A 23,794-nucleotide genomic window follows, 5' to 3' on the forward strand; every position below is an offset into this window, starting at 1 on the left:
TCCTGTTATTACGTGTTGGACGTACAATTTTCGTTAATGACCGATAGTTTGAATGACGTTAATACTGGGTCGCTGATGTTTCGTTAAAATGGCATTTTATTACAGACTGTAGTGCATGTTTATTTTACTTTTACTGCAGTTTCATCCATTGTTGATATAGACGAACCGGTCTATAACTTATGCAATTTGTAAAAATACTTTACAAATGATGGTAAAATCTGGCTTCACGGGTCTTGTGAGCAGGGCACACCCAGAAGTGCCAAGAACCTATCAAAACTGAAGACTCACGCCGTTGTTTCCTGAACCAAGCCTTTCTGTGTACGGCGTGTGTAGATCGGCGTCGTGAACGTTCATCGGGTCCACACTGTTGCATGCATCCCTTTTGGGTCAACAGGCCTCCGTACGCAGGATTTGTAAGTAATAAATATAGAAAATTTGAACTTTATGCATACGTAAGACACGTTGATTACACAGTAGATAAAGGTCTTTCAAATTAGAAAACGTTCTTTGACCACGAACATAGTTAGCTAGCCTGCTAGCTAACTGCCAAGATCACTCTGACTTAGCGATAGAGCTAGCACATTGGGATTAGAAGAATCACATCGGTACAAAGCAAAACACTGGGTAACCGTGCTGTGTTCTTGCATTAGTTGAATTTAAGGGAATAATTACTCGACGTGACTTGTGCATCTAGTTGCGCTCATTCAAAAAAGTCAGTTTAAGTTCTGTGTTCTTACTAGTTATACTGCCCACTCGTAATAAGTTGGCCTACCGTTACACATGGTCACCAGTTGAAACCGAGGCCGCTAGCAAATATGCTAACCTGGCTACCTACCTAGCGTGAGTGTTGGTGTTAACGCTAGCTAGCTAACGATGTAACTTGTAACAAATAGTATTGTTAGCTAAAATGCATCCATTTGTGGGAACTGCTAGCTAGCGAATTGGGCTGAATTCGGACGTCGATATCCGGATTTATATAAATGGCTAGCTAGCAAGCTAGCTACTTGACAGGATGTGCCTAGCTAGCAAGACTCCACGAAACTCTTCTGACCTCACTTTTGCTAGATGGTTAGTAGCTTCAATTAAAAACAAAATGCCGCATATTCTTTTATGAACCACTATTTTTTTTAAGTTGGTGTCTAGGCTTGATTGGTTGCCTTGAAAACAAGTTGCACAGGAGTGTTTGGGGTTTACTGATGGTCAAGGGGACATTGAACTACTCTTGGAGTTCAGCGTTTAAGACTCATGCTTTGGAAATAAAACCATGCAAGCTTGCGTCGACTCTCGGGGGGGGGTGCACGGAAATCATGTAGCAGTTTTGTAACTACTCCTTCAGGCGCGCGGTTAACCAGGCCTCACACACCACGTCAATCACCAAATGCATGTCAACAACGCTTGTATTCATATATTGGTCATTAGCTCTTACCCTTGTCCACTCCTGGTAGTCCTGACCAAATTAGTATATTACCTTTCTGCAAATGTAAATGTTATAAACAGTTTATTGCAGTGGATACCTGCTCATGCATGCTGTCTCTTACGTGTAGGATGGAGTGGCAGCCAGATGAACAGGGACTCCAACAGGTCCTTCAGCTCCTGAAAGACTCCCAGTCTCCAAACACAGCCACACAGAGAGCTGTGCAGCAAGTATCCTGCTCAAAGGCTTTTCTTGTCTGCTTGTGGACTACAGCCAGAAGGTTTTGCTGCATGCATTAGCATTGCAGTTATTTTCCTTTTATCCCTCACTGTTGGACATGTGCAATTTGATCAAACATGGTTTTATTTCTAGTCTTACATTTAAATCCGTGTCAGAAGGAATTACTTGCATTGGAGTTCAAATGTGTCCAGTCTTTGTTTTAGGCTGAGAGACCATGAGAATGGGCCAGGAAGAAGACACCATGGTTCCTATAATGTTGTTGTTGCAGCAGCTTTGTATAGTAAAGCTGCTTTAAAATGTTTGCCATGTATTCATGACAATCCATGACAGGATTTCACATAAACGGCTGCTTTCATCACTGGTGGAGCATAACGTATCAAACCAAATTTGATTGTCTGGTCCAAGAAACATATCTCCACAGCATTTTACCTTAATCATGTTCCCAGAAACTAGAGCAGCTGAACCAATTTCCTGACTTCAACAACTATCTCATCTTTGTCCTGACCAGACTGAAATCTGAGGGTAGGTCCTTCTAGGGCACACTATTCTGTTCAAGGCCATCAGTTACTGTATAAGGAACACTAGTTCCAGAGATGCAATATTCTTTCTATTACCTCTTCTAAAAAATGTAGTTTATTGTTTAACACACAAATGAACTTAATTCTGTATATATTATTCTATATACAAGTCTGGTTATGAACTTGTTTGGCTATATTTGAATTTGTTTAAAAAGGTCAGACCTAGGCTTATGTGTAACATTAAAGGCCCTGTGTATTTTAAAAGATGAATTCTGAGGCAGTGAGTGATTCCTCTAGCCCTGCCTGAAGTTAAATCTCCCCAGGACCTGGAATTGCTTGTTAGCTCAAGCCAAGAATTGAGATTAATTAGTGATGCCAACTGAGTGATCCAAAATACTGGCAAGACGTTTATGCCTGATGTTTGTGTTTTGATTAAAGTGGTCTATGGGTACCTGTTTTCTCCGTCGCTTGCAGACGAGCCCACACGCTCTCTCAGCGGTCTGATTCTTAAAAACAATGTGAAGGCTCACTACCAGAACTTCCCTCCGGCAGTGGCAGACTTCATCAAGCAGGAATGTCTGAGCAGCATTGGGGACCCATCCCCCCTCATTCGTGCTACTATCGGTGAGTCGGTGTGCTTTGCCTGCAGCTCAGTTCTATACCAATATCGTGGCCTGCTGGTGGGTCATTTGGTCCCTCTCTCTGATTTCAATCCCCTTTTACATTACTTTAGGGTTTGTTTGGTTTTTTTTTCTTTCTTTCTTGAAATACCTGTTTCATCTTATCCTGTACCATGTTCCTCTTATATACACCTCCCCAATCATTTAGATTTGGCATTAATTTCTTTACTTCCTTAAATATATAGGTAGTAGAATAATATTTATCCACATTGACAAAGTGAAGAGGGGGGTTCTCATTATGTTTCCTTTTAAATTATTGTATCTCAGGCTCATAAAGGCAGCTAATCGTGTCCCCCATGCAGGTATCCTGATAACAACCATCGCTTCTAAAGGGGAGCTGCAGACATGGCCTGAGCTGTTGCCTCAGCTCTGCAACTTGCTCAACTCTGAGGACTACAACACTTGCGAGGTTTGTCCATTCACATCTGTCCATCCTGCTCCTGTTTATCTTTATAGTGCTGCCTTCATTTCTCACTCTTGTGATGTTCTACCATGTTTGGATGTGTGATGTACTGTTTGTGTGTGTGTTTGTGTTTTTAAATATATTATTTATTCATTTTTTTAAGAACGTTAAATGCTCCTAATTCTTACCACATGTCTCTGATCCAACCTGTCAGCTCTGCCTTCCTTTGACTTGCCTTGTTTGTGTACTTAGGGTTCGTTTGGGGCACTGCAGAAGATCTGTGAGGATTCATCAGAGCTGCTGGACAGCGATGCACTGAACCGGCCTCTTAACATTATGATCCCCAAGTTCCTGCAGTTCTTCAAACACTGTAGTCCCAAGATCAGGTCAGTGGCTAATCAGGCTGTTTACCATGATTCCTGCAACTCTTTTAATGTGCTTGTTATCATGCAACTATAGTTCAGTTAACACTCCCAATTGCCCATAATAGATGGCTTTATGTTCCTTGTTTGCAGATCTCATGCCATTGCTTGCGTGAATCAGTTTATCATTGGCAGAGCCCAAGCTCTGATGGACAACATTGACACCTTCATAGAGGTACATGCTGTCACAGGTTTAGTTCTGATAGTTTTGAATATCCCTTGCTCCACTCCACTCTCCTCTCTCGCTCTCTCTCATATCGTGCTTTAGAGTTTGTTTGCGCTGGCTGCGGACGAGGACTCAGAGGTGCGAAAGAATGTGTGCCGTGCACTCGTTATGCTGCTGGAGGTCCGCGTTGACCGTCTCATCCCGCACATGCACAGCATTGTTCAGGTGAGTCCGCCCCCTGTCACTGTGGCAGCTGCCTGACTCTTTGTGGCAGGATCTCATACTATGTCTTCTTTTCCCTCCAGTACATGCTGCAGCGTACTCAGGATCCGGACGAGAACGTGGCTCTGGAGGCCTGTGAGTTCTGGCTCACTCTGGCTGAGCAGCCCATCTGCAAGGATGTGCTGTCTGGACACCTGGTGCAGTAAGTGGCCAAGTGGCCAGCTGAATGGCCTGTCCAGACATTCACTTTCGTAAGGGTCTGACAGGCTCGACAATATTGGTGGCAAGGTTGCTGTTGGCTAAAAGCCCTTGCCAGGGGGAAATGTGCATCTGGTCTGTCGCCATGGAGATGATGACATCCGAATTTTTGACTGTTGGTGATTCTTTGCGTATTCATACTGTCTGATCCACTGTAGCCCAGCCATGTTGGCACCCTTATCGTATGACAAGGGCTGGACAGCTCATTTTAGCATTCCCTCCAGCATTTGCTTGGCACTGCTGGACAGATTGATTTTGGCATGGCATAAGCATTAATGTTGCATAGCAGTAACAGCACAGACACTGGTGTTTACATCTACAACTTATTATATTTAAACTGTGCAACACAGTGATGCACCTTATGCAACTGGGCATCATCTGGCAATCTAAATATTAAACTATTGTGTAGTATTATCTTTTTGTACTGTTATTCACATTTGACTTTTTTTTTTTTTTCTACAGCAGTCTTTATTATTACCAGCAGAGACCAGATGCTGGTGCAGTCAGCTTATGATGTGTTTAAAATCTTGCCCTGTTTTTAGACTAATTCCCATTCTGGTGAATGGAATGAAGTACTCTGAAATTGACATCATCTTGCTGAAAGTGAGTACACATTTGCTGCTCTCGTTTCCAACAACACTCATTCTGTGTCTGTGGGCTGGCCATGGGAATGATGATTTTTTTTTTTTCGATCTTGAGACTACTGTGATGTTTCACGTATTCATACTGTCTGACCCATGGCCTGGTGTACTGCACACCATAGGGTGTGATGTCAGGAAAGGGAAACTGTGGGAATGTAACCTTTCCCATGTCTCAAAATACTGACGTGCCTGCTAGCTATTGCGTCTAATGTGCTCTTGTGGTGTGGGTGAGGTGTGGGGGATGGTTTTGTTTTTCTCTCCCCCCCCCCTTCCTTTTAACTCATTTGACAGGCAAATGATTAGATGGTAGAAATTAGAGCTTGCTGTTCATTAACACATTTGATCGCACCATTAACATTTCAGCTATCCAGTTTTTATTTATATATGCGCGCACACACAGTTTTGTTGAGGTCTCCAGAGGCTCTGTTTGCTAAATGATTATTAGAACGGTTCTAATGTTTTTTGGGTGATCAATACACTCCTCCCTGGCTGTTGAGACCAAAAAGCGCACTTGTTTACTAACCCAGTCTCTGTTTCACTCTGCCCCCCCTGCTACAGGGTGACGTGGAAGAAGATGAGGCTATTCCAGACAGTGAGCAAGACATTAAGCCACGCTTTCATAAGTCCCGCACAGTCACGCTACAACACGAGGGGGGCGAGGGAGAAGAGGGTGAGGATATAGATGAAGATGATGATGACGACGATGACACCCTGTCTGACTGGAATCTACGTGAGTAGATGCTTATAGAAGTGCACTTCTCAGGTTTATTAATAAGTGTTTTAACTGTTTTTTGTTTTTTTTTCCCCTCCCTGAATGTTTCTACTAATGTGCCAACTTGCACACCAGAAATGAGATCTAAGTAGCTGATACAATTAAGTTGTCTTGGGTAGCTTTAACATTTACGTGCACTTTGGCTGGTGAGATCACCACTGGTCTCTGTGGAGGTGATGACAAATCATGTCATAACTGTCCGTGATGTTCAAGTATTCATACTATCTGATCCACTGTGGCCCAAGTGTGGAACCTGCCAGTTTTCCAAACTGCAGCTGAATCGTTTTGAACAGCAATTTGTAATGGGCAGAAATGAAATGAAATCAGAGCTAAGACCCTGTGTTTGGCAGGCAAGTGTTCAGCAGCAGCACTAGATGTGTTGGCGAATGTGTTCCGAGATGAACTGCTGCCCCACCTGCTTCCACTGCTGAAGGATCTGCTGTTTCATCCAGACTGGGTCATCAAGGAGTCTGGCATCCTGGTTCTGGGGGCCATTGCTGAGGGTATGCTAATGCTGCCAGGCCAATGGTAGAACTATCAGTCCTTCTGCCCCTCCTGTGCCCACTTCTCCAGTGTTGGACTTGCATGGAAGCCTGTAGACTACTTGTACTTGAAATGCGCTTATTCACGTATTCCTTCACTGGTGCCTGTGTTGCCTCTCTCCTTCTGCAGGCTGTGTGCAGGGCATGGTTCCTTACCTGCCAGAGCTGATTCCACACCTGATCCAGTGTCTGTGTGATAAGAAGGCTCTGGTGCGATCCATTGCCTGCTGGACACTGAGCCGCTATGCCCACTGGGTGGTGAGCCAGCCACCAGACGCCTACCTCAAACCCCTCATGACGGAGCTGCTCAAACGCATCCTGGATGGCAATAAGAGAGTGCAGGAGGCTGCCTGCAGGTGGGTTGGGTGGGTGGGTGTCCACCTTTGCAAGATGCATTTAAAATAGCTACTCTGAAGGAGTCTGACAGTGGAGTTTCTGCAGAATTTCCAAAGATCATGTTTTCAGCGCTAACTGTTTAAAACCAAATGAACTTTGAATGTTGTCTTAAAGCTTGCCTTGAACTCTTGATTCATTTCTTTGCCGCAGTGCGTTTGCAACTCTAGAAGAGGAGGCCTGCACAGAGCTGGTTCCCTATCTGGGCTTTATTCTGGACACACTGGTCTTTGCTTTTGGAAAATACCAGCACAAAAACTTGCTCATCTTGTATGATGCAATCGGGACACTGGCTGACTCTGTGGGCCACCATCTCAACCAGCCCGTAAGTGTTTACACCACAGGCAACTAAACTGGATGTTTTAATTTAAAAAAAAAAGGGGGGGGGGGATTCAAAACTGATGCCTACATAGATCTCAGTCAATGATATTTCCCTTCTTGCATGTTCATTTTATCTTTAAAATGTGAAAATCTAGTGTGTTGGGGTATTTTTGTATGTTTTATCAAGTCTTAATTTGTTGCTCAGTTGTGGCCTTTTACTCATTCTCTCATAGGAATATATCCAGAAGCTGATGCCCCCTCTCATCCAGAAATGGAATGAGCTGAAAGACGAGGACAAGGATCTCTTCCCTTTGCTAGAGGTGAGTAAGTTCAGCCTGATGTAAGTTGAATGCAGAGGAATCTGAGGAAATGCAGGCAGCCTCAGGTAAACATAACCACACAGTAAAAGGTTGTTTTTTGTTTTTGTTTTTTTAATAAATCCAGTGTCTGTCGTCAGTGGCTACAGCTTTGCAGAATGGCTTCCTGCCATACTGTGAGCCAGTGTACCAACGTTGTGTCACTCTTGTTCAGAAAACCCTCGCTCAGGCCATGGTGAGTATGCACCTGGTTCAGAAAACCCTCAATCAGGTCATGTCTGATGCTCTCACTACTGACCTCGCCTTCTATCAGCATCAAGCCTTTGTGGAATTCTTTCAAACTATTGATAATAAATTGCTATCCTGTTCTGGCTCTTGTTCCTGTGATAGATGTATAACCAGCACCCCGAGCAGTATGAGGCTCCCGATAAGGACTTCATGATCGTGGCCCTGGACCTGCTCAGTGGCCTGGCTGAGGGCCTGGGTGGCCATGTGGAGCAGCTGGTTGCTCACAGCAACATCATGACGCTGCTCTTCCAGTGCATGCAGGTACACAGCAGATACCCAGGTGTGAGAGGCAACAGGCTTGTGTGCATAGACCTTTTGCTATGTTTGTGGAGCTCGGGGCGTGTGTGCAGAGATTGAGGTTGGTGCAGAGACTGTGTGTTCTGTGGCTATAGGACACCATGCCGGAGGTGCGACAGAGTTCTTTTGCTCTGCTGGGGGACCTGACCAAAGCCTGCTTCCTTCATGTCAAGCCCTGCATCGGTGAGTTATGTCTCTGAAGATGCATGCTGAAGCAGCAGAAACCTGACCCTGGTTCTGAGGTGTGTGTGTTTTGTGTGTGATTCACAGCTGAGTTCATGCCCATCCTCGGCCTTAACTTGAACCCAGAGTTTATCTCCGTGTGCAACAATGCTACCTGGGCCATTGGAGAGATCTCCATACAGATGGGTGAGTTTAACTTGCATGATTGCATACAGTTTTACTCCTGTGGTTACACATGCCGTATTACAGACACAGAAGATGTAGTGAATACGAGGTTTTAGGACTTTAGACACCAGGCTCAGAAATTTTGCAGTTACCTAGATTGCTGTTAATAAATTGTATTGCTGTGGTGATCTTGGCACAAAGGTGGCAGTATGGCAAGCTGCAGACAGGCTAGTCACAGTGTTTGATATCTCTACAGGCTCAGGTGACAGGAAGCAGGCAGGTGGTGAATGTGCAGGTGAGACAGTAAAGAAACTCCGATCTCCTCCATACATGACTGGCATGGTGGGGATCGGGGGAGGACAGACTAGCAAAACCAGACTATTTACCTGAAATGAAGCTTGGCCCAGGCCAGTGTTGCTCAGTAACAATTGAATACCTGTCCCCCCTCAGGGGCAGAGATGGAGCCGTATGTGGGGCTGGTGCTTAACAACCTGGTGGAAATCATAAACCGACCCAATACGCCCAAGACTCTACTGGAGAACACAGGTACTAATGTTACATATTGTACAAACCCTGTAAGGTACAAGCCAAATTAACTTGAGGTTCCCTTTGTGTGTGTCACTTGACTTCTGTGAACTCTAAATGGACATCAGAAATCTTAAGTAGGTGTGGAGTTTCAGGTTCAAATGTGGCTGCAGGTTAGACGTGTGTGTGTGTGTGTGTGTGTGTGTGTGTGTGTGTGTTGCTTTCTCTTCTGGAATAGCCATTACAATTGGTCGGCTGGGATATGTTTGCCCTCAGGAGGTGGCACCCATGCTGCCACAGTTCATTCGTCCTTGGTGAGACTTTCCCTTCTGCCTTATTAGCTTGTTTTGGATAAAGGAGTTACAAAGTGCAGTATATTTTAACCATTGAGTTATCTTGTGGGAATGTAACTTTGTCTGATTGGATTTTGTTTGTTAAAGCTCTTGTGAACTAACGGTTTCAGGTGTCAGTCACTTAGAAATATCAGGGATAATGAGGAGAAAGATTCTGCCTTCAGAGGCATCTGCTTAATGATTGGAGTAAATCCAGGAGGTGTTGTTCAGGTAAGCAAACAAAGGCTAATAATTGTTTGGTGACACTCATATGTGCATTGACATGATGCCCTTCCTATGACACTCCTATTATTTTTGTTTTTGCCTGATTTTGTCCTAAAGAGGGGCTTTTTAGTTTCACTGCATCCCTCTGTGTCTGTGTAGGACTTTATCTTTTTCTGTGATGCTGTGGCCTCCTGGGTAAACCCAAAGGAAGATCTGAGGGACATGTTCTATAAGGTAAGTGCCAGCTCACTAATGGTTTCTCAGGACATTCCCGAGGAGTGCCTGGTGAATAAGTGACACATGTTGTGTGTTACAGATCCTCCATGGCTTCAAGGCCCAGGTGGGCGAGGAGAACTGGCAGCAGTTCTGTGAGCAGTTCCCCCTGCAGCTGAAAGAGCGCCTGTCAGCCTGCTACGGTGTTTAGATACCCCCCCCTTGCTGGCACGGGACACGCCTGTTAGGTACAGGATTTGTGTGTGGCCTTTTATTAATGCTGAACAGCATTTTATCAGTTGTGCATGGTCCAAGACTAAAACGCAAAAAACCCACATAGTGTGTGAAGACTAAACCTTGCTGTATAACATCTTAAATTTTGTGATGGTTGTGTTCTGTGTCTTTCCCTTCTCTTTTGTTCAGGTCTAATCTACGGGAGGGTTACTGGGGAACTCATCCATGTCTGTGTATTGCACTGCCCTGCTGCTGGAGGGGGGAGGACGGCGTGAGCTGTGTTCTCGGGGCGGCCCCGCACCCTGTGTCTCTGTGAGGGAGGGTGGGAAGGGTGGGGGAGGGGCTTAGGGGGAAGACCAACCTCTGCATGCCGGGGTTTAGCATCCCACGCAGTCGGAGTAGAAAAAGTAAACATAAAAATTACTATGGAAGCAAAAGGGAGGGATCTAGGCTGGGATAGTTAGGGAGGGAGGGAAGTGGTAAGCAAGGCTTGCCGTTTGGTGTGACCACCACTCTCTTTAAAAGCTGGAGGAAAGCGCTAATGGGAGGGGGGAGGCTGGGTGGCAGAGGAGCACCCACCTGTAGTACAGTCTAGTCAAGCCCTTGCACCTCTGCTAGCTGCCTATAGCACACACAAGCGCATTAAGTAGACCGGCTCACTTTTTAGACGAGCTTAAGGCAAACCCGTTGCCTGGGCAATATTTGTGTACCCTAATGCATATGGTAAGAACTACGTTTATCTTGAGAGCTATTGTTCAAACAAATCATACTACAGTCGTTTTTAACCACAGGGACTGCTGGATGGAGATCAAGCATGAGGTGCTTATAATAGGCAGATAAGTAATAGCACCTTTTTAAATATGCGATCATTACTTGTCAGTAAGTACAGTGCATGTAGTCTCGCTTTCAGGCTGTTTATTGCATATTTCGGGGCCTCCGTTGCTGCTCTGTGGCCGCAGCTTGGTTTTAACGTTCGCTTTTCTTCCCATCCAAGTTCTCCACCATGTTTTTGTTTACCCTAGTTCTTCTGTAACCAGAACAACCTTCAGGACCTGTAACTATAGTGCTCTGTGTTTTTGCTTCATGCTTGCTCAAATAAGAAAATGATATAGGTTTGCATGACTCTGGACCCTTGGAGAAATCGGTGCAATGTGCAGGTGTCAAGATTTGGTGAAGTGTTTTGATTTGATTTTTTTTTTTTTTTGTTTGTTTGTTGTTGTTTTTTTTGTCCCTCCCCACATTTCCTTTCTTTAAGACATACTTGCAACACTTTATGCAGTGTTAGAAGGCTTGGCTTCAGTAGTGAATTTTTATTTCTTTTGTTTAGGTTGGCATTGGTCAGTGTTTCATGGTATTTGAGCAGTAGCATTTCCCCTTTTGACTCTCTTGATGTGCTCTTCAAGAGAGATCATGCAGCAGCCTGCCCTTCCTGTAGAAAAAGAAAATGTGCTGCTAGTGCTTTTTAAAAGTAAGCTATGACATTTGATGGTGACAAAGTGTCACTAAGAAACCCAGTGCAATTTCTATTATAAGGAATTTCAAGCTTGCAGACACACAGGTTCTCCTTATTAAGGTTGTTGGATAGACTCAGTTTCATCACGACACTATTGTATAAAGAATGTCAAATACAAGGGTAAGTGACAGCACAGTGTGTTGAGCTGATATTCCTCATGGTCATAGTCATTTAGCTGGATGTCACATTTGAATCCTTTTTTGTATTGAAGAGTATACATATAAACAAATTACTTCAGTAGTCTAAATTAAGTGGAAAGGTAAAAAGTATTGAATGGTAAGTTGTTTGATTTTACTTGGTGCATTCTAATTCTTGTAGCTTTAATGGAACAGTTTGGAGAAAAATTCAAATTTATGAAGTTTCCCAATATGTTTGCTGTCCAGTGTTTTTTCTTTAGTTTCATGTGAGCTGTGAAGCTAACGTAGTTAACAAATAATGGAAGTCTCACCCAAAATCCTCTCCATAAGTGCATGCCTAAATCTTCACACTTCACGTGACAGTATGAAATGTCCTCTTTTTAAGTAAAGTTTTACATTAGCAGGCATAGTCTGTGTAGACAAAATTTAAGGAAGAATATAATTTCCATTGTCTTAAGATCATGCTGTGTAATACAACTGAGCTATATACTGAAGTTGTCCCCTAAACCACATTGGCAAGTATTTTTGATGCTGTTAAGTACCACGAGGTTTTAGGAGATTTAATATCTATGCATATATTTATAGAAAAACAATTTGCTGGGGAGACCTCCATTACTTCATAGCTACTTTTTTCATGCATCTCTACTACAGAACTGAAGCAAACCATGAGACATCAAACATGCCTTTAGCTGAATTTTTTTATATTTGCTGCAAGAGGAAAAGTTAGCAATTGTTCGTTTTCACCAAACCATTCCTTATAGATGGGCAAATGGGTCATTTTAGATCCAAACCCCAGAAGGGCATGTTTTGTGTAACTGTAGATGGAGATGATGCGTCCCTAAACCATTGATACTGTAATTGGATATAATGTGGTTTGGACCCGTTGATGTAAAGCTTGATTGCAAAGGTACATGTATGGCAAAAAAATAATAATTTGCACTGGTTTTCTTCCATGTTTTTCTTTTTCTTTCTGTTAAAGCCCATTATCAACACTTGCAGTTCATTTACCATGTATTGTTTTCTGTATTAGACTAACTCGACAGAGGCCTTATAGGATAAACGTAAGACTATCTCTGCACAATCTTAAGTATTTGACTAATTTACTTGTACCAAAAAAGCAGAGACTGTCATGAATAGCCATGAAAGCAATAGTTTTAAGTATCATTTCTCATGTATAGCTTCAAGGTACACCATGTTTTGAATTTTTCCATTTATTATTGAGAAAATTAAAGTAAAGAAAAGTAAATGACCAGGCATGGTGTGTGGTCCATATTGTAAAATAAGCTTGTTTTGGATTTTTTTTTGTGTGTGGTGGTCAGTATGACACTGGTTGTTACTGCCTGCTCCTATGTTCTGAGAAGACCATTGTACTACCACTGAGCCAGTAATGTGAATTAATGGTGTACCTTTTATAGTTCTCCTTTTGCTCACTGAATAATAGCCATGACAATCTAATTTTAGGTTTCTACACTTTTGTAAACTGATGTTTTCTCAGGACTTGAGTTCTATAAATGGGTAAATGTGCAAGTGTTGTTTGATAGGCTTTCAAAAAAAGTTGGGGTTGGAGTTTTTTTTTTTTGTTTGTTTGGTTTTTTTTGGCGCTTTCCACCTACAGTGAGCATATATTTGTGGTCCCACTCTGATTAAAACATTTATATATTTATGTTCAATTACAGATGAACTGAAGGTTTTGGTAGGACATTCTGTTCAAGATATGAAAGCAAACTGAACTGATGGACTTCATCATTGAACAAAACTCTGAAAGTACTGTGAATCACTGAGTGTGGGGCTCCCTTTAGCTCCCTTTTTCAAAAAAAAAAAAAAAGATTAAACAAAGCAAACTTGTTTCCTGCAAAATATAATTTGGCTACAGTTGAATTTGTTTTTTATTTTGTCATGAAATGTTTTATTTATTTTCATTTTTGTGCTTATAAGCACAAAGATTTCTTTTGGACTTTACAAGTTTTTTTTTTTTACTTATTTTCTTTTTATTTTAAAGAATTTGTTTTTGTTGTTTTTATCAACTGTTTTTGAAAAGCAATTTTTGAAAACCAACCAATTCACATGTGATTTGGAATGGAAGGGTGGAGATGCATTTGCACCTGTACTGTGTAGAAAAAGTTGCGGAATGATTGATTGATATTGTGGATTTGTTTTCCTCTCCACACTGTGGTGCACACTCATTTGTCATCACTTTCTATCTTAACTCTGTGAAATGGGGAAGTAAATTCTTTTCTACCAACTGGGAAAAAATGGACTGTGTGGATTATTACCTGTGTTTTATAGCTTTGATTTTAGTAATTAATGATGCTGAATTCAATTTTGAGGTTCTTCATAATTTTGCTTGACTTGGCCGTTGTGAGGATTGTTGACACTGCACCTGCTTTCCCCAGATCATTTACAGGACTACCTCACCTTAAAGGGTGGATGGGTGTGTGTACTGCTGGACTGTGCCAGGACAAGAACAACCCCTTTCTCAGAGCTAAACTTTTTTTTAAGTTATGAGTTCTCAGATGTAAAGACATCTTAAGATAAGATAAATCTGAGTAAGTAAATAAATAAGAAAGTGATATGAACTTTTAAAGACTGGGTTTCCTAATACATCATTTATTCCCATTTTCGATACATTGTCGAGGTCATACAAACAACCGGAAATGCATTTCACTTTATTCATGCAAACATAACGGAGAAAAGCGGTTTTCTTCCAACATTTTTACGTGAATCACAATGCGTCATCATTTTTAGAATACTGAGATGTATTTTTCACGTCTTTAAAAAGTCTTGAATTCATTTAAAGTGAATAACTTAGCTTAACTTTCACTTTAGAACGGATAACTCAATACCAGTAAACGAGCTCATTCACAAGTGATTATCTGAAAACTCAAAACTCAAGTCTTACATTAATCTTAAGATGCTTGGGCTGTTTTGTATGGGGACATATTTAAATAAGATAACATCATCCATCTAAAACGTACAATTTGGGGGAATCTATAAATAAAACGCCTAAAATGAAATAGTTATTAAAACCAAAGCCACCATAGCCATATACAATAAACCACAAAACTGAAACGGCAAAACTGTCGATTGATTTGTCATTAAACTGCGGCATAACGTCTTACCGTACTACCGCTGGAGATTTTCCTTGAGTGAATCACAGTGTAGTCTTGTAGCGCCCACATCACCTTTATGCTGCAGGAAAAATATAGATCTAAACAAAAGCGGTAATGCATAATATTTCTGTACTCATGCCTTGTATTAAGTTTGATTTTTTTCAAACTTTTTTTCTTCTTCAACGTTTCTTCCTCCTTAGTGAGCTGAGATTGAATAATACAGTCAGTCTATTGATTTAATGGGGACGAAAAGTGTTTTCGTGGCCAAAGTTTGCGACTGCGCTGTTAGGATCTGTGTGTCCAATCCGTAGATTGTTTATACATTCTGTGGTCCAATCTAAATGCATCAATCCTCTGGTTTAACTGCAATGGCTCTAAGGTAAAAGTAACTAGCCAGCTGACTTAGCTGTAGGACATGGGAAACTTTAGACGTCGTAATTTATTATTTAACTGCAAGCCATTTGCTTGTAAGATAGCTTTCACATAGTGTGAAACCGTTACTATGCCAAAGACCACATGAAAATCACTCGTTACCGCTATATTTGGATTGTTTTAATCATATCGTTGGCTAACTTGAAACGTAGCTAGATTAGCTAGCAGCTAGCTGTTTCGCGGGTTGTCCAAAAGCAGAAACATAAATCAGCAAAGACAGGTGAGTGGCTGCTTCTAAAAGTGCAGCTATTAGTCCTTACTAGGTTGTCTTATCTTGATTTCGGCTTGGTTTAAGATTATTCCTAGCTGGCTGGCTAATTGGCTAGCTAGCTAGTCAGTCGTATCGAAAGTGTATGCCAGCTAGCAGGCTAGTCGTCAGTGGATTTGTTCAAGTTAGCTAGCTACCTAGCGTTACGTTACAAACTAAAACAACAACCAGTAGCTAGCTAATTAACGCTAGCTAACTTACAACTTTTAAGTGTTTTTGCCTCATGTTGGCAAAACTGATGCTAACAGATGGCCAGCTGTATAAAATAAGTAGCTAAATTTACCTGATTATCGCCTTCCCCTTAGGTTTGTTAGTCGTGTCGGAGTTAACGGTGATATAATCATCATGGCTGGTGGCATTACAGAGACGGGAGAACCATACTCACCGTTTGTAAGTATTAAATTTGGAGCTAGCAAGATTAATCATTTTTAGCACTTTACTGGGGCTGTAGCTAACTGTATTACTCTTAGTGTTGTATATCTGTAAATTAAGGTTCCTCCCTGTGTCGTCGTTTTACTGTTTAAATGTTCTGTCTTCATGTAAATTCCAAATAATGGGTAACTATTTTTTTCTTAGACATCTTGACCACCTGAATATTAGGAGCCTGAGATTCCATTAATATTGAGGCAAAACTAGTCAACAACAAAACAAACAACATACACAAAGACTGCTGTTATTGAGCTAATGTAGTAACAACTATTATTGTAAAGTAAACATGTAAGAGAACATGTCTGAGCCTGCATATTGCATGTTTACAGATGCTTGTATGCTTGTGTTGGTAAACAGCCAGTTTTCTTACATTGTGGGGAATGACTATTGGAAATCTTAGTATTGCTTTCTAAAAGAGAAAGCATTGTTATCTTCTAACACTACATAGTTGAAAGGTGCTTTTTGAGCAAGCCAAGAGGTAGCTGACCCATAAATTTAGGGGTAAATAGCTGGACATTCAAAGTAGAGATTGTTAAGATTACTTTTATGAAAGTCAAACTTGGCTCGTAAATAAGATTACAGACTTCAAAGGTCTTTACTGATCTCATGGCAGTTTGAGCACATCAATCAGATGAGGTATGTGGTGAAGTATAGTTCACTAGTCAGGTGATGTATGCCTTTAAAGTTGCTTATTCATCTACCACGAGAAGAAAAAAAAAGAAGTAGAAAGAATTTGCAGAAATTCTGACATGCAGCCACGGCTGCATGCATTGCAAAAAATACTTCTGCTTTAGAAAATGCCTTTTAAGCAGCAGCAGCAGCAGCCTATATGTTGGATATGGAATTTCTGCTTTATGTTATGGCCTTATCCGTTAGACATAATGAAACTAATTACTCTGTGGGTTTTACGTTTGGCAAAAGTTTTAAAGGCAGCTGTATGTTCTTTTGATGAGTATTGGGGATACCACATGATTTGATAAACACTGCAATATATGCAAGCTGATTTTACTTTTTATGTTATCAAATATTTGTATAGGCCTAGTTTTAGAACTAATACACACAACACAGATATCTACAAAACATCAAATTCACACGCAAAAGACTGAGTCCTATACTTGGATGCAACTAAAAAGAGGGTAAAGAGAGGGAAAATAAAAACAGGACAAAAGGCCAGGTTGTTTACTAAAAACTCACCAGATTGGTTTTTTAATGTTGGAAATGCATAGAAAGGGAAAAAAATCTTTCTGTACTGTAATAGAAGCCTATGCAACAGTTATGTGTATCCAGCAAAAAGTATCATGATGTAAAGTGAGGCAAACTTTTATCACACTATATTACAGTTGATTCATATATAAAACAGCACTAAATTAAGTGACAGCTAGAATCAGACATCACATTGGTTGTTCAGTTGTTAACATGCCAACATCTCTGGTTGATGAGGCTGGGGTCCATTGTTGAGGCTAATAATTGCAGTCAAGTTTCTTTGTCAGCAGATTTCATACATGGTAAATGTACAATTAAAGCAGAGGTGTGATAAATTTATGCAGATTTTAAAACATCTTATTCTTTGGAGCTAACTGTTTCTTTCACTTAAGATTCTTTTTTTTTATACATGTACATGTTGATGTATTGCTTATGGAAGCACTTTTGTGTGTGCAAAGGTTGGCTTGGTGTACATGTTCAACTTGATTGTGGGTACTGGTGCTCTGACCATGCCCAAGGCCTTTTCCACAGCTGGGTGGGTAGTCAGTCTGGCACTCATCTCCTTTTTAGCTTTTATGAGGTAAGTAGTGCTAATTTAAATCAACATCTGTGCCCATGCCTTAGTTAAATCCAGTGTTCTGTGTAGAATTCATCAGATGAAGATGTGTAGTACTGAGAATTACTGCTGGAACACCAGCTCGGACTTGTTCTCTGTTAGCTCCTTTCATCAATATAGGTGGACAGATGGATTGGCTAGTATGTGTGTGATGACATGCAAATTTGTGTTGGTCTCCTCACCTACATCAGATTATTTCTCAGAAATAAATAAATAAAGGTGAAAATCAGGCATCCTGATTTTAGTGTACAGCATTTTTTAGCTATGCATCTTATTTTGATCCTATGATGCTCAAAATTCACTGAAAAGGCACTTTTTAAAATTTTTGTTGAAGCCAAGCTCGATATGTGGCACATTTCATTTTTCTTCAAAATATTGTAATTAAGCAACTGTGAGAAAGTGGGAACCGTATCTTAGAATGTGTTTCTTCTTCCTGTTCACTTTGTTGACCAGTTACATGACGACAACATTTGTGATTGAGGCCATGGCTGCGGCCAATGCCTTGCTACACTGGAAAAGGAGAGAACAGGAAGAGGTAAGAGAGTGGAGAAGAGGTCATTTTGTGCCAGCATTATTAAACATGAAACATTTGCAAACAGTGTAGTAAATAAAAAAAAAAAAAAAAAGAGCAAGTCCTTTTATTTATAATTGCTCTCAACTTTGCTAGCTTTCACAAAAGCTGATATGTAGCAGTTACCTTTTAAAACAGTTTTGCTTTTAAGACACTGAACGTAGCTTTGTAAAGTGCAATATTTAAGAAAAACAGCCAATGTAGCCAATTATTGTGCTGAGATTGCTGTTTACTTTTAAAGACAACATAAACATACACTGTCCTCTCATATAAGGAAAGGGCAAGCGGTCTAATTAGCATGTGAATAACATGCTCTCTTGATAAGATTCATTCTGGGCAACCAGCTGATTCATTTAATAAGAAACTGCATAATATTTTTGCTAATCAAATGAAATCAATGTTTAATACAGATCTGATAGTAAATAGATTCATCAGTGCAGAAGATTCCACATTCCTGTTGTCCAGAATAGACTGAAGGTGTGTGGCAGCTTCTAAGAAACACCCCCACTGAAAAGTGTTAAAACTTGAATACTGAGAAGTTCAGATTGTAACAGAAATTGGCAAAGGGAAAAAAAGGCAAAGAACGGCAAACCAGTGGCAAAAAGAAGAGTCAGCTGACTACAAATGGCTGGATATCTTTTTAAAAATGTATTTGATTTTTATTATCTGTATTAGGAACACATTTTGCATCTTGATACTTAATATTTTGTTTGTGGATTTTGTAATTTTGACTAACGCTATTGGTACACAGTTAACTTTATAGTGTTGCACCAGATCCAGTCCATGCTGCATGCAGATTTGCTTTCAGTCACACACTCTCTTCCCAAGCAAACTACCATAAGGTTGTCTGCAGGCTTGTGCATTTACAGATGCTCTTATCCTGAGCAACTTAACATTTCAGTCATGTTACTGAGGTATGCAGTTGTTAGGAGAGGTTGCAGAGGTACTGAGGTTAGGAAATTTGCCTAAGGACTCATTTTGATGTGGCAAGGTGCACTTGTCCAGACAGGGAATTGAACCCAGTGCTTCACATAAGGTTTTAAAGTTGGCACTGCTTCAAGGTCTGAAGTGTTGCATTAACCTTTTCCAACGTTAAAAAGCAACATTGTGTATTTTTGCAAAAACCTGCTTCAGTGCTTATTTTTGGTTTGATTGTATGAAGTACAGTTGTGGCCAAACGTTTTGAGACTGACACACATTTTGGTTTTCAAAACATTTACTGCTTCAGTGTTTTTAGATCCTTTTGTCAGATGTTTATATGGTATAGTGAAGTACAATTATAAACAAGTTGAACGTTTTATTGACAAATGCATCCAGTTTAAGCAAAGACTTCTGCAATTCTCCTTGCCATACTGGCTATCAGCTTCTGGGCAAAGTCTTGAGGATTGACCACAGGTTCTCAATGGGTTTGAGATCTGGAGAGTTTCCTGGCCATTAGCAAGCCATTTTGTGGCAGGGCTGAAATGCAGTGGCTGGAATGCCGTAATTTTTGTGATTAATTTTCATGGTAAGGAATGACGAATTGCAATTAATTGCACAATGTGATTACTTTTCCCAATCTAGAGTAAATGCAAATTGCCACCATAAAAATTGAAGCAACAAACTTTGAAAAAAATTTTGTGCTAGTCTCCACTTCTGGCCATGACTGTATACTATGTGGTATCTTTAAGGCTGTTTTAGTTCATGTATTTTTATCTATGTAATGTATGCATGTTTTCCCACTGTTTTAGTGGTACCTTTGAAAGATGATGCATGCTATGTTTTTGTGGTGGGACTAAAGGTTGTTGGTACTATGTCAATTTGTGATATGAGTAAATGATCCACACTTACATGTATGTTCTCTCTCTAGATCAAAGACAGTGATTCTAGCTCTGATTATTCAGATGATGAGGTTATCATCCGGGGACGGTCAGAGCAAGTTGAGACTCGACCAATTCTTTCTGTCCGTGAGTAATTTATATATTGAATTTTTGACTTTCAGATAAATATTTTTGTCCTGAAACACCACTGACATTTTGCTGCTTTGTGTGTGCACATGTGTGCATACAGGGCCCACTTTAGTGGACTACTTTGACATTATGGAAAGAGTTGAGATGGGACAAATGGCGTCCATGTTTTTCAATAAAGGTAAGAGTTCTCACATGCTGTTCAAAGTGAACCTTATTATTCCCACACATACACTTCATTGTTGTTTGGGGGGAGGACAACTTTGAATGATCTTTGTTGGTGGTGATGGTGGTGGTGGTGTTGAATGTCCCATTTTGATGGTGGAATCTAATTTATTGTGGCAAATGTTCCTTGTTAAGCCACAGTTGAAGTAAAAGCAGAGCTGCCATTGGCTAGTCTGTGCTTTTGGGTCTCCACCCCACATGGGAGGTGTAGGAAGGGCTTGTTAAAAGTTGGAAGGTATAGTTGTCTAAGCTTACTGTACTTTTGTTGCCCTCTAGTATTTTATAAGGAGTGAAGTCTGCATCATTTTGGCCATTTGCCATTATGCTGTCCATGTGAATACTATTGCATGGAAAGCCACGCTGTAAAGCCCTGTTTGTAATAACTGCAGTTTTTACTTAACTTTTGTATAGTTTACTTTAAGACCATTTTTATATTTTCACTTATAGTGATCAGTTTGTTATAGGCTGTTACCAAATGTAGAAGATTTTGTTTTTAATAGGGAAAAAAAAACATCAGTCTGCAGGGAGTTTAGAAGTTCATGATTTGTATTGTTTACTGAAGCAGAGTTCAGGACTCCTTAGTAAAGTGAAGCATAAGACAGTAGTAGTTAGCATTCCTTTTTAAGGCCCTTTTGCTTCCTAACCATATCCAATAAGTCAAATGCAAATTGTAATGACAGTGGTACCTCGTGGTAAAGGTACTCAACTGCCGGACTTCTGACCACTGCCGGGCCTCTGAGGAAAGATCTTAAATCTCAATTGCTCGAGTTGTATTCAGTCTTAATTGTAAGTCGCTTTGGATAAAAACATTTACGGAATTTATCAGACACATTGGATAAATGCGACTTGGTTATAACTGATTACCACATGAGGAATTGGGAGTCAAAGGCCTTGCTCCAGGGCCAAACAGTGGCAACTCGGTGTTGGTGGAGCTTAAACTGGAAACCTTAAGATTACAAGTTGAGTACCTTTACGACTAAGCTACCACTGACCCTAAATGCCATAAATGTAATGTAAAATGAAAACCCTTGTGAGTGGATCAGATATTTTGTATTTTTATTTGTTTTTGAAATGTTTCTATATTTTTGAATGTTCTTGTACAGTAGCTAAACATGTTGGAATGTAAACAAGTACCAAATGGATTAATCATTAATTCAGATATCCTTTTCATTACTCTACCTTACATGTTAAGCAAACAAATAAGCCTGTTAATCTCTGTTTAGTTACAAGTGCCTTATGTGAAACAACTTACTGGAGCTGTTTCACTGTTGCATAACTTGAAATGCACATACTTTTGTGCATTTCAAGTTGTGCATCATCACCATCACACCTATATGAGCTTGTTGGGCATCGTATTCCAAAACCATGGACATTAATTTGGTGTTGCCCTTAATCCCAAGAAGGCTTACCATGAAATTTTAGAGTGTATCAGTAGAAACCTTTGCCCATTCAATCAAAATGGCATTTGTGAAGTCAGGCACTACTGTTTGAAGAGAGGTTCTGCTTGCAGTCAATGTTCGGGTTTAACCAAAAAGCTTCATATCCTTCTGCAGTCCTTTCTATGCTAAACTCTTCAAACCATGTCTTTATGGAACTTACTTTGGAGTTGGAAGCATATAATTTTATGAAATGCCTTTCTATGCTGTAGCATTAACATTACCCTTCACTTGAATTAAAAGGCCTAGTCCAAACCCTGAAAAACGGTCCCAGGCTATTATCCCACCTTCACCAAAGTTTAATTGTAGGCACTATGCACTCTACTAGGTAGTGTTCTCCTGGTGTTTGCCAAACCCAGAAGTGTTTATTAGACTGCCAGATAGTGAAGCGTAATTCATATACATATATAATTCATCACTTCGTGGAACACATTTCCACTGCTCCAGACTCTAGTGCCACCACATGCTTTACACCACTCAAGCTGATGCTTCCCATTGTGTATAGTAATATTTGTGTGTAGCTGCTCGGCCATGGAAACCCATTTCATGAAGCTCCCAACGTTCGGCTCTTGTGTTAGTTACTGCTTCCAGAGGCAGTATGGAACTCTCTAATTAGTGATGCAACAGAGGATATATGATTTCTGCTCATTCAGCTTTTGGTGACCCCGCTCTATGACTTTGCATGCGCTACTCCTTTGTGGCTGAGCTGTTGTTGCAGTTGACCGGGGCAAGTCTTATTGGGCAAAAATGACCACGAACTGACTGGTCGCAAAGGAGGTGACAGATTTAAAGTCACTAAGCACTTCAGTATGTCCCATGCCACTGCCTGTGTTTTCCTATGGAGGTTGCTTGACTGTCTTTGATTTCATGCACCTGTTAGTTATGTGCATGGTTGAAACACCAGAATGCAATATATTAGCAGGGGTGTCCACATACTTTTGGCTATATAGTGTCTGGGTGAAGTTAAAGCCCAGAAGTATTAGTTAAACAATGCTAAACCTATTCTTCTAAGCGGAGTAGCTACTAAAGGGGATATCTTTTTTTTATTTATTTATTTATTTTTTTAATTATTTTAAATGCCAATTAGCAGAATTATTGGCTGATAATGGAATGTAATTAGACATTTTTTAATTACCTTTGGTTGTAATTACCTACTCAGACACCAGCACTGCTGAGTTTAATCCCCTGCATACACACTGCAGTGTTGAAGAAGAGGCACATGTAGAGACCAAAAGCCCAGATAATGAAAACTTTACTGAGGCAAATTGACACGACAGTACTTTTCACCTTGAACTACAGGTGAGGGCTATTTCCTTATCTGGTAAATGGTTCATTAATTCATATTCATTCAAAAATGTATTTATTTTTGTGGTAGTTTCAGAAGTCTGGCCACCATTTGCTTTCTGTGTGTGGCTATGCTACTGGTGACTGACTCAACAGTCTGTTATACAGCAGTGTAATATCTCAACAACATTGCTTTTGGCATCTTCACAAAATGGAAAGAAAAACAGTCAGGTACTAGAAATGCCTTCCTGCCCTCCTGTCATTGTGCACTATTTCTGCTGTGTCTCTTATTGAACCTCATCCACTAGGTGGTGCACTTGTTACACACTCACATGCACGCGCACACGTTCACGCACACATTTGGTCATAAACACAAACCCTCGTATTTTCAGCAGGGGCGCTAAACTCTCCTGGCAGTCACCCACTTCATCACACCTAGATTATTCTATTAAGGCTTTTGGAGTTAAGATAGCCCCCTGCACTCTAACCTTTCCCTGTGCAGGAAAGAGCAGACTGACCTCATCTTGGTGCCCAAGGAAAAAGGCATTGATTAGCCAAAGATATAAAATGACTCCTAATGCAGTGTGGAAGCCTGGCCCAGGTTGACAAATTGTAAATAAATTAGATGGGTACATGGTGTTTCAAAAAGCATACAATCAGAAAGGAATAAGCATAGTTTGTGAATTTCTTTAATGCACCACAGTATTGACAATGTGGTGATAATGCAAGTGTTCTTTGGTCTTTGTAAGTTTGTTTATTCTAGAGATTTCTAGGGATGCTTTGCATTACAGACATCAGAAGACAGATTATCCACCTGCTATGGGTTGTGGGTTAAAGTAAAGTAAGCAATTTC

General features: G+C 40.6%; 2 protein-coding genes and 2 non-coding genes across 8 annotated transcripts in view; all 4 read left to right on the plus strand.

The window, feature by feature from the left end:
* The first annotated feature begins 78 nt into the window (after nucleotides 1–78).
* tnpo2a (transportin 2a) lies at nucleotides 79–13,674 on the plus strand. 4 transcript variants are annotated; one of them, XM_027003421.3, is made up of 26 exons: nucleotides 79–413; nucleotides 1,545–1,644; nucleotides 2,101–2,176; nucleotides 2,647–2,796; nucleotides 3,155–3,261; nucleotides 3,508–3,641; nucleotides 3,771–3,852; nucleotides 3,946–4,068; nucleotides 4,149–4,267; nucleotides 4,866–4,926; nucleotides 5,523–5,694; nucleotides 6,087–6,239; nucleotides 6,409–6,634; nucleotides 6,825–6,996; nucleotides 7,226–7,312; nucleotides 7,437–7,544; nucleotides 7,700–7,858; nucleotides 7,990–8,077; nucleotides 8,165–8,263; nucleotides 8,499–8,537; nucleotides 8,693–8,788; nucleotides 9,006–9,081; nucleotides 9,231–9,330; nucleotides 9,484–9,558; nucleotides 9,641–9,785; nucleotides 9,961–13,674. In XM_027003421.3, the coding sequence occupies exons 2-25, from the start codon at nucleotides 1,546–1,548 to the stop codon at nucleotides 9,746–9,748; spliced, it is 2,709 nt and encodes a 902-aa protein (XP_026859222.2). In that variant the 5' UTR covers nucleotides 79–413; nucleotide 1,545; the 3' UTR covers nucleotides 9,749–9,785; nucleotides 9,961–13,674. The 4 variants fall into 4 exon arrangements, 2 of the variants coding, with proteins under 2 accessions (XP_026859222.2, XP_026859219.1); XM_027003418.3 differs by lacking the exon at nucleotides 8,499–8,537; XR_014122770.1 differs by lacking the exons at nucleotides 8,499–8,537; nucleotides 9,006–9,081; nucleotides 9,231–9,330; ... (1 more) ...; nucleotides 9,641–9,785; nucleotides 9,961–13,674 and having other exon boundaries at nucleotides 7,700–7,877; nucleotides 8,693–8,733.
* LOC113573279 (small nucleolar RNA SNORD41) lies at nucleotides 4,409–4,476 on the plus strand. The gene has a single exon (XR_003410195.2). It is a non-coding gene; the product is annotated as a small nucleolar RNA SNORD41 (small nucleolar RNA).
* On the plus strand, nucleotides 4,988–5,062 carry LOC118242496 (small nucleolar RNA SNORD41). The gene has a single exon (XR_004776874.1). It is a non-coding gene; the product is annotated as a small nucleolar RNA SNORD41 (small nucleolar RNA).
* Nucleotides 13,675–14,669: 995 nt separating the features above from the next.
* Nucleotides 14,670–23,794, plus strand: part of slc38a12 (solute carrier family 38 member 12) — a 49,716-nt gene continuing 40,591 nt past the window's right edge. Inside the window, exons 1-6 of one of the 2 annotated variants that reach the window (XM_027003353.3) lie at nucleotides 14,676–15,183; nucleotides 15,537–15,621; nucleotides 17,322–17,443; nucleotides 17,933–18,014; nucleotides 19,900–19,996; nucleotides 20,100–20,177. In XM_027003353.3, coding sequence (XP_026859154.2) covers nucleotides 15,577–15,621; nucleotides 17,322–17,443; nucleotides 17,933–18,014; nucleotides 19,900–19,996; nucleotides 20,100–20,177 — 424 coding nt within the window. In that variant the 5' untranslated portion in view covers nucleotides 14,676–15,183; nucleotides 15,537–15,576. Of the gene's footprint in view, nucleotides 15,184–15,536; nucleotides 15,622–17,321; nucleotides 17,444–17,932; nucleotides 18,015–19,899; nucleotides 19,997–20,099; nucleotides 20,178–23,794 lie in introns of both variants that reach the window. The other variant, XM_081711152.1, reaches the window with a different exon arrangement.

This window comes from Electrophorus electricus, chromosome 3 (genome assembly GCF_041902795.1).
Source record: "Electrophorus electricus isolate QZ-2024a chromosome 3, ASM4190279v1, whole genome shotgun sequence".
NCBI classification, from domain to species: Eukaryota; Metazoa; Chordata; class Actinopteri; order Gymnotiformes; family Gymnotidae; genus Electrophorus; species Electrophorus electricus.

Coding starts and splice junctions, on each gene's coding strand:
- tnpo2a (XM_027003421.3), top strand. CDS start 1,546: ATGGAGTGGCAGCCAGATGAACAGGGACTCCAACAGGTCCTTCAGCTC. Junction 6,635..6,824: donor GTGCAGGAGGCTGCCTGCAG/GTGGGTTGGGTG, acceptor TCTTTGCCGCAG/TGCGTTTGCAACTCTAGAAG. Junction 9,082..9,230: donor CCACAGTTCATTCGTCCTTG/GTGAGACTTTCC, acceptor TAACGGTTTCAG/GTGTCAGTCACTTAGAAATA.